This window comes from Falco punctatus (assembly GCF_963210335.1).
Source record: "Falco punctatus genome assembly, chromosome: 6".
Taxonomy (NCBI): domain Eukaryota; kingdom Metazoa; phylum Chordata; class Aves; order Falconiformes; family Falconidae; genus Falco; species Falco punctatus.
In genome coordinates this window covers 77,364,602-77,375,703 of record NC_137585.1, presented here as the reverse complement: position 1 = coordinate 77,375,703, position 11,102 = coordinate 77,364,602, and the positions used below count along the sequence as shown (strand labels likewise).

At 49.7% G+C, this 11,102-nt stretch overlaps 1 protein-coding gene across 1 annotated transcript; it reads right to left on the bottom strand.

Moving 5' to 3' along the window:
• Positions 1 to 8: 8 nt before the first annotated feature.
• On the bottom strand, positions 9 to 11,031 carry LOC308065769 (olfactory receptor 14A16-like). Its single transcript, XM_080392144.1, has one exon. It carries the CDS (start codon positions 2,670 to 2,672, stop codon positions 1,494 to 1,496), a length of 1,179 nt encoding a protein of 392 aa, XP_080248270.1. The 5' UTR covers positions 2,673 to 11,031; the 3' UTR covers positions 9 to 1,493.
• Between the last annotated feature and the right edge of the window lie 71 nt (positions 11,032 to 11,102).

Here is an 11,102-nt window from a genome sequence, read left to right as displayed (position 1 = left end):
TGAGTGAAGGACAGCAATGGCACAACAACTTCCAGCTTCCCCATGGGCTTGCAAGGAGGCAACGATGTCCCAGTGCCATGAGGACAACATATCTTCTCATACACCTCAGTGGCAGAGACAGCTGCCGTAGCCGAGGGGACACAGTCCTGGGTTCTGTTGGTGCTTTCCAACCTTGCCAACACCCTTTGCCATCTCCACCGCAGGCTGCTCTGCATGGTTGGACACCTGCCCCTTTTTCCCTGCAGCCTGTAGGCACCCATCTTGCTGCCCTGCCTTGCTCTCACCCTGACATTTTCATGCCTTCACTGAGGTACCTCCACTCTCACTGACTGTTACTTTAAACACAAAGTCATGGGCTGATCCAGACTCCCTCTGCCTGACCTCTTGCACCACGGTGGGACCCTTGGAGTGACAGGTTTTCCCCCTGCTAGCTACTCTCCACCTCCCAAGTTGCACTTTGTGACATTTTTTCCTCTCTCCTGCTTTTTCCCACTATGCAGGAAAGATCTACCATCTCAGAAAATACCCTTCAAGCAGGGAGTGCATCCAATTAGCCTTTACTTATGGTCTGTTCCCTCACCAAAGAGAAGGAATACCCACATGTTCTCCTAAACCACGTGACTGCTTCTGGCCTTTCAGCTTCTGCCAGAGACGTGGCCAAGCCATGTGCCTCGATGCTGTCCCATCATGTCCCCATTCAAAATGGACATGACAACCCATATCTCAGCCCTTTTCCTAGATGGGTCCTAGGGGCTTTTTGGCAGAGGGACTGTCCCAGCCACATTCCTGTGGCTGGCCTGTCACCTCCAGAGACAGAACTGACCTCACAGGCCCCTCACAGCCATGCACTTCTTCCTGCATGAGGAGTTTCTGAGGCCAAATTGACCTTCTAATACCATAGCCCTCCATCACCCTCCTTATGGTGCTTGACTACTCCAGAGAAAAGCATGCTTGTTTCATCAAATATATCAAGTATGTTTCCCACAAACCATTTGAGTGGAGGAACATTCTTCACACGAAGACCTCTATTTCATCTATATCCTTGTTGAACCTTTTTTATTATTATTTCCTTTTTCTTCAGCATATTCTGTCATCAGAAACACTTCAATGCAAAGATTCATTGAATTATGGAGTAACTCAGGTCTGGAGAAAGCCCTAAACAACGTCTTGTCTGGCTCTCCTGCTCAAGGCAAGGTGAACTAGAGGAGATTGCTCAAGGCCTCTACCCAGTTTTGCCTCATCCACAAGGCAGCTGAAAGTGCACACAGTCACAGCATACAGGGGGATCATAAAGATGTTCAACAGTGTTGGTCCAGGTGCTGGTCACTGAGGGATACCACTAGTAACTGCCTGCATGGAGGATTCTGTACCTCTGGTGACATTGGATTAGAGAGGAGATGACAACATCATTACTAGCAGAATGTTCTACTAGTAGAACAAGACCATAACCAATCAAAACAACAGCGCACAGGCTGGGCCTGTAATGTGTTCCATTATAAGTGCTGCGCAGAAGAAGGGCAGTTTCTTGCTTCAGAATAACATTCACTTGTCAGTTTCGACACTGCACCCTTGAGCTCCTGGTTCCTCATGCTGTAGATGAGGGGGTTCACCACTGGAGGTACCACCGAGTACAGAACTGTCACCACCAGGTCCAGCGATGGGGAGGAGATGGAGAGGGTCTTCAGGTAGGCAAACATGCCAGTGCTGACAAAGAGGGAGACCACAGCCAGGTGAGGGAGGCACGTGGAAAAGGCTTTGTGCCGTCCCTGCTCAGAGGGGATCCTCAGCACAGCCCTGAAGATCTGCACGTAGGACAGCACAATGAAAACAAAACACCCAAAGAATAAACAGGCACTAACCATAAGAAGGCCAACTTCCCTGACATAGTCTATTTCTGAGCAGGAGAGCTTGAGGATCTGAGGGACTTCACAGAAGAACTGGTCCACAAGATTACCATGGCAGAATGGAAGTGAAAATAAATCAGAGGTGTGCAGCACAGCAGTGAGAAACCCACTGGCCCAGGCAGCTGCTGCCATGTAGACACAATTTCTGCTGCTCAACAGGGTCCCATAGTGCAGGGGTTTGCAGATGGCCACATAGCGGTCATAGGCCATGATGGTGAGGAGACAATATTCTGCTGTGATCAAAAAGAGGAAGAAAAATAGCTGTGCAGCACATCCTGCATAGAGGATGCCTCTGGTGCCCCAGAGGGAGTTTGCCATGGCTTTGGGGAGAGTGGTGGAGATGGAGCCCAGGTCGAGGAGAGAGAGATTCAGGAGGAAGAAGTACATGGGGGTGTGAAGGTGGTGGTCACATACTACAGCAGTGATGATGAGACTGTTGGCCACGAGGGCAGCCAGGTAGGTGCCCAGGAAGAGCCAGAAATGCAAGAGCTGCAGCTCCTGAGAATCTGCAAATGCCAAGAGGAGGAACTGGGTGATGGAGCTGCTGTTGGACATCTGCTGCCTCTGGGCATGGAGACCTGTCATGGAGGAAAGGCAGTGACAAGTTAGAATAGATTTTCTACAGTAAAGCCAGTCAATTTTCCCCAATATTTTTATCTCCCTGTGCAAATGCATTTCCTTCCTCTGGTCTGTGCTGGCAGAGTGTGAGAGAGAAGCAGGACTGTGGGCTCTGAAGCAGTCAGCTCTGCCCTGCTGTAGTGGGGACATGGAAGCTGCTTTATGAGAGCTCCAATATTCACAAGGGATGTCAGTTGTAAGAAAAGTTTCCCATCTGCCCTGACAACTCTAAAGAGTGTGGGCAGCAGAAGAGAGGCTTGGCATGATTTTATAATGATCTTGTCTGCGGTCTGGTTTTGTTTTCCTACTGCCACACCTGGCAAGTGCTATTTTCAGGGACAGAAATTCTAATTTTTGTGCCTGAAAGTGTGGACAGGCTAAGGAGGGGACAAGTAAACGGGCTCACTTACGTGTGGTTTAGTGCATAGTCAGGAGAGCTGCAGAGTCCATCAGTCTTGTTCTCAGCCACTCTGCACTTAGACTCGTGCTGCCTCAAGGGGGACTGCACACACAAATTACTCTTTCTAAATATCTTTATCAACAACTGCACTCTGATGACAGCGGGCAGTGCTGTTTCAAAGGGCAGATCTGAAAACATTCCCAGCCCCAAGGTAGAGTTGTGGTGGAGAAGGACACCATCGCTCACAGAGAGAAGCAAAGGACTCGGAGGGGAGCACTGGCTGCCCAGGGAAAACTCAGCATTCCCTTGGATGCTGCAGGAGAGCTGTGCTTTTCCGGAGGGCATGTGGCAAGGCCAGCGGGACAGGCAAAGCAGACACTCAGGGGTCCTGAAGGTGCCATGTCTTAAAGGTAGAATCAGATTATTGCTCAGCAGACAATGACTAGCAGATCCCTCCAGGGAAGGACCAAATGAGAGCTTTCTGAAGACAGCTTCCCGCGGTGCTTATCTGCAGTTCCCCCCCACCCTTTGCCCATGTCCCTGATGCCTGGAGCTGTGCCTATCTGGACCTGGTTCACTGTCACCACTTGTCCACCCTGTCAGTGCTCACACAGCCCATCCCACCCACTACATGCTCAGCTCTGCCCTGCAGACCCCTGCTGGCAGCCAGGCACAGCCCAGGGCAGCTCTGTGTGCCTGCAGGAGCTAAGGAGCAGCTCAAACAAGTGCTGATGAGAACAGAGGTCTCCGTGCGTTCTGCAGAGTGCAGAAAGAGCTTTCCATCTGCCACTGCCCACCCAGACACCCCAGAGAAGAAAACTGAAAGAACAGGCTCCTTCTCTTTCAGGTCAATTCTGCCTCGATGTCCTTCCAAAGACAGGGGGATCTGGGGCTCTGAGCAGCCCTGAGCCATGCAGCACCCACCCTCTCAAGAGCAGGACCCAGCCCTGCCAGCGGTTGCTCCTTCCACCCACAGCTTGTCCTCACAGAACCGTGGGGAGCTCCCTCGGCAGGCTAAAAGATGACCCTGGCAGGCAGCAGTGTAATAGTACCAGCACCCCTTGGGAGCAGGGACCTTGGTCAGAAGGACAGCCCTGAGCACCTCTGGCTGCACAACCACCTTCACAGCCCTGCAGCCATCCCTAAGGCAATGGAGATGGCATGCCGTCTGCCTCTGACTGTGCAGCACAGAGTCCCTGCTGCAGAGCGTGTCCCTCTCCATTCTACCAACCAAGGGATATGCCAGGTTGAGGAGACCCTGCCAGAATACTCACGTGCATTGCCCTGCAGCCATAGACTTACTGTGTAAAAGGCTGTGAAGATTTCTGACCCAGTGAGATCTTGGCACCCTCCCTCTCCAGACTGTCTTTAACATCCCTCTGACATGCTTCTCTCCCCTGGGTGCCTGCAGGCAGTGCCTCAGCCCCGTTCCTAGGAAGAGCTGTCTCTCTGCAGCGCTGCCCATTTGCCATGAGCTCCCTCCATGGCAGGAGCCCGGCCCAGCTCAGCAGCGGGGAGCAGCCCAAGGCAGCCCTTGCTCTGCCCCTCTGGGCTCCCTCCAGGGGTCCTTGGGGCTCCGGGGGAACCTGCTGGGGAACAGGCTCATGCAATCACTGATATTCTATCTGCTACATCTGCACAGATGCTTTTTTCCAGTAGTGGCATTTCTCCTATTAGAAAAATATTTGAACATAAGAATCACCATTTGTTAACCCATCATTAGACAGGACACAAGGAAATTTATAGCAAAGCATCTAGGTTTTGTCAAAGCTGGGTGGGGGGTTGTTTTCAGCTAACTAAATGTAAGCACGTAATTCTGGGTTTGTAGTCTCAGGGCTACAAGGACTCAGCTCTCTTTTCCCATGCCGCATCACCATTCTGAAGCAAAGCCTTTGCACCCACAGGCTCTGGGACACTTGGTACCAGGTTGCCTTATGGCCAGGCAGAGCTGGGCTGGTGCCACAGCTGGGGGGCTTCAGCCCAGATGTGCACCAGTGCCCTCAGCCAGGGGCCCATGCAGAGGCAACTGGAGCCCGTCCTGTTGCAGACAGAGCTGTGACACTGGGGGAACCAAGTGCCAAGGCAGGTGGCAGAGCTCAGCACAGCTGCTCTGCAAGGACAGAAGCCTCCAACAGCCCAGAGATCCAAAATGGAGTTTAGACCTGTGAGACAATTCCAGGGAACCCTAAGGAGTGTTCCCTCCTTCAGGAACAGTTACGGAAGACACAGAGATACTGTGTGGCTGCTGCTGAATTGAGCAAGGGCAAGTGTAGATACTTCTGAGATGCTCTGCATACTCTTCTCCTCTGCCTTCCCCAGCAAGTTCTCCCAGGCCTCTGTGGCTGCAGGCAGGACTCTGGAGGAGAAGAAGCAGCAGTGGTAGGGGATCAAGTGCCTTGAACTCAGGCAATCTTGAGCAGTCCGTGGGAGCAGAGGGGCAGTATCCCAGGGAGCTGAGAGAGCAGGCTGCTGTCACAGGGAGGCCACTCTCCATCGTCTGGGAAAGGCCATGGAGACTGGGAGACCTCTCACAGGGGTGGCAGCACCCACCCATGGCACGCACTTTTAAGAGACGGCCAAAGGATGAGCAGTGGAAGTAAAAGCCCCAGAGCACGTCCACTGAGATACTATTTCTGGGTGTATGAAAGAGAAGGTGAGTGGATTGACCCAGGGCAGATTGTGCCTGGACATCCTCTCTGCTTTCTGTGAGGAAAGGACAGGATTTCTGGACTTAGACAGAGCAGTCGTGGTCTTTCACTGGAAGGCAGCAAAGCTTTCAAAACCATTGCCCACAATATTCTAGTGCCTACATATGGATATTATGGCCTACATGGGTAGAGAAGCAGATGGGTACAAAATCAGCTGGACAGTCAGCCTCTGAAATTCACGATCAGTGCCTGGTTCTCTGCCTGGAGGCATCCAGCTAGCAGTGTTCTGCTGGGGTCTGTTCTGCCATCTGCCTTCTTTTTAATGACCTGGAAGAAAGGAGAGAGTGATTTTTTCATATCATTTGTAGATGTCACCACACTCAAGAGAGCAGACACTGCACTGGAAGGCAGCGTTGCCACCTTAAAGGACACAGACCAAACACAAGTATGTGCCAAAAGTAACCTCATGGTATCCAATAAAGAAAAACCCCAAGTCCTGTCTCCAGAGTGGACTAAGGCCCTGCAATGACAGAGGGGGCTGCGTGGCTGGGTAGCAGCTCTCTGGGAAAGGCTCTGATGGTCCTCAGGTGTCATCAGGCAAAGCATGAGCCACCAGCAAAGGTGGCCAACAGCATCCTGAGCCCTGTGAGAAGGGACAGAGGCAGTGGTAGTGATTCTGCCCCACATTTGGTGTCTTAGATAACAAATCCAGAATATATGGAATCCAGAATACCAGAGACATCTGTAAACTGGACTCATTTCAGTGGAGGCCCACCATGGTGGTCACAGGTAGAACACTTGCAGCATGAGAAGTTGAGACAGCTGGGCTTGTCCAGCCCTGCGAAAGGAAGGTCTTGGGGTTACATGCAGCAGCATGGTGCTGTTCCCAGGAGGACGCAGTCAGGCTCATGTGCATGCTATATGGCACAAGGACAAGAGGCAATAGGCTGATACCAGAGAGGGTCAGAGGTCATAAAGTGAGAAGCTTTTCCAATATGACGATAGCCAAGTGCTGGAAGCCATTTCCCAGAGACTCTGTGCTGGCTCTGTCCCAGAAAGGGACCAAAGCGTGTTTGGGTGAAGCCCTGAGTAATCTAGTCTGAGCCTGTTCTGTGCAGGAGGTTGGTCGAGAATCCTGCACAGGTCCCTGCCAGCCTGAATGATGCCGTCCTTCCTTCCCATTGCTGTTTTACAATTAGGGAAAGCACTTGCGTGCTCCCTGAGCCCTGAAGGAACTCACACCAGGTGCAGGGCTGCTTCACAGGTACCCACAAGCAGCCCTGAGGCCACCCTTTCCCTGATACAAGCTCTTCTGTGGTACTCTCCTAATATCTTGCAAAAAGAACAGCCTAGCCTGTCAGTTCTTTCCCCATTGGCTATGCTTTACTTGTTGTATATCTTCTTTTATTATTTCAGAGGTGCTTACTGTGGGAATTTTCCATCTTGGGTAGCAACTCCATGAAGCGTACCATTCTCTTTCATTGCCTGAATTTTCCTTCATTGCCCATGTTCTGATCTCGTTTGAGGCACTTGCCCACCAAACTGAAATGCTGATGTGTAGGGGTTTCAGTCCAGGAGACTGACATGCTTGGGAGATTGACCTTCCCACAGGCTGGAGGTCATGGCTTGGCCTTTCTGCTTCATCAAGCAAGCCAAGGCTTTGCTCAGCAGCAGAGCTGCCTGCACAGCGCCTTTGCCCACCTGCAATCACAGCCTCCAAGGATGGGCTCTAACAAGGCCATGGGGAGGCTTTCTCAGCCATGGCCCTCAGCGGGGCCCATTAACGCTTCCAGGGACTCTGGGGTTTGCTCCTGACTTGGTGTTCTTGAGAGGTTTTTTCACCCCAGTCATGACCTGAAGTGCACAGCACCACAGACACCTTGGGCTCATTACGAGGCAGAAAGCCCTAACAAGCCATGTCTCTCCCATCAGGGAGGTCTGCTCTTCAAAGCTTGCACACTTAATGAGATAAGTTTTGGCAGTACAGGGAGAGAGCAAGGCAGGGAATGAGGACTTTGAAGAAGTGATAGTAGGATTCACCAATTACTGTTGATGCAGATTCTTCTTAGTAGGTGTGGCCAGGTGGGAAAATCAGTCCCTGGAGCTGAACACTGCGTGGACAGCCTTGCTCCTCACCTCTCCAGCCCCGCTATTTCTCTCCTCAGCCCCATAGCACTTACACCACTTGACGTCAGACCTCTCCAGCGAAGTCCACAGCTGAATATTGCAAGTTCTTTGCGGCAATTGCTACCTGCTTCCTTTAGAGCACTAGGTGCAAACAAGCATAGAATAGCTTTTTTCTAACTGCGGGAGAAAAAAAAATGAACCCCCTATTCAATATAATGAGTAATGAAATACACTTCTCAGCTCTGTTATGGTTAGTTCAAGCAGACCCCCATGAGGTCCATCGCCACAACTGAAGAGTTGTCTATCGTGAGCATTAGGGAGACTACGGCAAGACAGTCCAACTTTACCTTCCTGAAGTTCAAAGCAGAAACTAGAAAAATTAGAGATTGCAATGATCCAAGGGTAAGAGCAAGAAGGTATCTGGAGGTTAACTTCTTAATCCATAGATATAAATCAGAAAACCAGGATGTTAGCCTATTCAAAACTTTTTGAAATCCACAGGAGGTGTCAGATTTCTGGATCTCATAACAAATATTAGGATGTTTCCCAATATTTTGTGAACAAGTCTGCAGAAATTCTCCAACTTTGATCTACATATATGCAACAACTGGTATTAACACTTCTACAGGCTCCACCTTGAGATGCCAACTTCATATCTAATGCCATTCTATTTTGCACAGCTATAGGAGATAGTTCAGAAACTTCTTGCAAAGGCTTTACTGCACCTGAAATGTTGCTGGGTATCTCTTCCATTACTGTGGAGAACTTAATCACTGCCTTCTCCAATTCAGCAACCCCTAACCAAGGAATAAACCACACAGCCAAAGAATGAAACCCAGTGGGTCTTTCTATAAGGGATTTTTGACTCCATCTCTATCTCCGCAGGAAGTTCTAAACCACAGATTATTATCCAATGTCTCAGTTATAGTCATATCAGGAAAAATCACTCCCCGTGTACAAGTACCTGACCATCTGTGCTACACTGCCACTTACCCAACACCACCCAGTCCCCAGGGGAACATTCCAGTACTTACTCGCAGTGAATTCTGACAGGTTCATTAATTACAGTAATGAATCACAATGTGCGTAGCACCCAACAAAGAACTGAGTTCCATTTTGGTGTGTCTTGGCTTCATTTGTAGTAACACACCTCACAGTGGACAAGTGTGGATTCAATGTTGTCCAAGTCTGGAGGTCAGTCTCATTCCAATGAGTGTATCCTGGTCTTAGCTACAAGTTATTCCCGTTAGTCCCAAATGGGATGGGGATACCAGCTAGAGGAATTCCTGCATGTATATTCAGGGAAATGGGTACATACACAACAACCCCTCTTATTAATAAAATTCATCAATCTTCTCACCATTTTCAAATGAGTATTCCGTGTCCATGAGTCCTCCTGATCCCACCCAAGCTGAGGATTTAGCACACCACATCACAGGCCAAATTCTACACATCTGTAAAACATGTTTCAACAAACATCTACAGAGACATTTAACAGACTCCAACTTCCCTGTATACAACTCAATCTTATCTAGGGTCTTATTTCAGTCATTCATCTCTATGCTGTCTGTAATTAATGCAAGATACCTAAAATAGAACTTTAGGATTCTGGAGGTAGTTTCAAGCATAAAGGTTCTTCTTGGTTGACAGTATATTCTGTCATTGTGGCAGGTTTAACCCTGTGATGATGGAGTGACTCCTTCAGGCTTGGCAGCAGTGTAGCTGTTGAGCAAAATCTGGAAGGATACTTTCCACTTCTTTTTCAACAATTCATCCAACTACATTCTCAGATACACCCGATCTCTGGGTTGATATTGATGTAATGGCACATCCAAGGACAGAGGTGTGCTCACAGTCGCGGACCTGTGGAGAGAAGACAGGATCTTTTCTAGAGAGAGAACATATCTGTGGAATGGAAAAATCACCTGGGGGGGGGGGGGGGGGGGGGAGAGGAATTAGAGACCTCCTACTCAAATGCCCACCCACCCACCCACCACTGAAAAGAGTGAAACCCCCGCTCGGGAAGCATGCGTAGTCACCAATCACAATAGAAGAATGTATGACTAGGGTCACTCAAGCTACACCTGAGAATAAAGAGAAGTATAACAAGTGAATAAATGAGGGGACAAGTGGGGAAGACACCACCGAGAGCAAGTGAATGGAAGACACCACCAAGACTGACTCCTGGGATTGGCTGACAGGCTGAGCCTTGCTTCTCCCCACCTTGGGATGCCTTGGATGAGACTTAAACTAAGTGCTTCTTCAGGAGATTTAGAAATGTCTCTAGAGAATTACTCTTTAATATTTGTAGCCAGGCTGAATTGTTGTAATTTTTCCACGCTTTTTATACTTTATAACATTTTACTTGCATGTGCCTTTTTGCAAACACTATCACCAGCAATCAAAGAACCTGTGGATCTGTTGCTGATAAAACTGTACTGTTAAGTAGCTGGTTGTCACAGTTTCTCATTGAACATGACCATACCCTAGAGTGTGGCTGTGCTAGTTCATGAGCACAACTGTACTGGCAGTGCAGATTGCTATCAGTGTATCCAGGCCCGTGGTAGTCTAATATACTTATTAAACGTGACTGGACTTATAATGATAAATTGGACATCACTTAGAATTTAAACCTAGCTGCACCTAACCTCCCACCTCAATGAGGAGAGCTGGAAGGACAGGGGGTGGGTGGGTGGTGTGTGTGCGTGCACGCGCTGGGGTGTGGGGGTGTGGGGGTGCCCGTGTGTTATGTCCTGCTACATTACTCCATCCCCTTTAACGCAACAGGCTGTGAGACCAGTAGTCTTACTGGTAGTCCAAAAGCAAGTCCCAGTCAAGGACATGGATGGACATACTCAGGAATAACTTGGGCCACAGGAGTTTCCACATGTATGGGCCAGCAAGGAAAGCTGGCACCCAACACAGCCAGGATGTCGCTCTCAGATGTTTGCTCATGGAAATTCACCATAAGACACTTGGAGCAACACAAAGATGACTTTCAAGAACCTCCTCCTCTGCAGGGCCATGTTTTGCCTGAAAAAGAGGGAGTCCTGTGACTCCAAGACAACGACTCCAAGACAATGAACCAAGTCTTGAGCAACACCCTTCACCACAGGTGGACTTCCCTTTTCAGGTCAAAATGCACCATTTTGGAAGTCTGCTGCTGAGGGAGAGCTGACAGAGCAGCGCTCAGGAGCAACAGGATTTCTGTCCACACCATTCAACACTGCCGGCAGCTCTTCCCCAGAGGAAGAGCTCCAGGAGCACCTTCCACAAGGGAATGAAAATCATCCCAGGAAGCTGAAATCATCTCTGAAGAGGTGGGTCCGATGAAGAGTGCAGGGGCCCCTGGGGGACTCGGGGCAGGTCGTGCAGCTCCCACACGTGCTGCAGCTCCCCAGCGGT

What these genes read in the sequence shown, in the direction of transcription:
- LOC308065769 (XM_080392144.1), bottom strand. Translation starts at nt 2,672, where the DNA reads ATGTCCCCACTACAGCAGGGCAGAGCTGACTGCTTCAGAGCCCACAGT.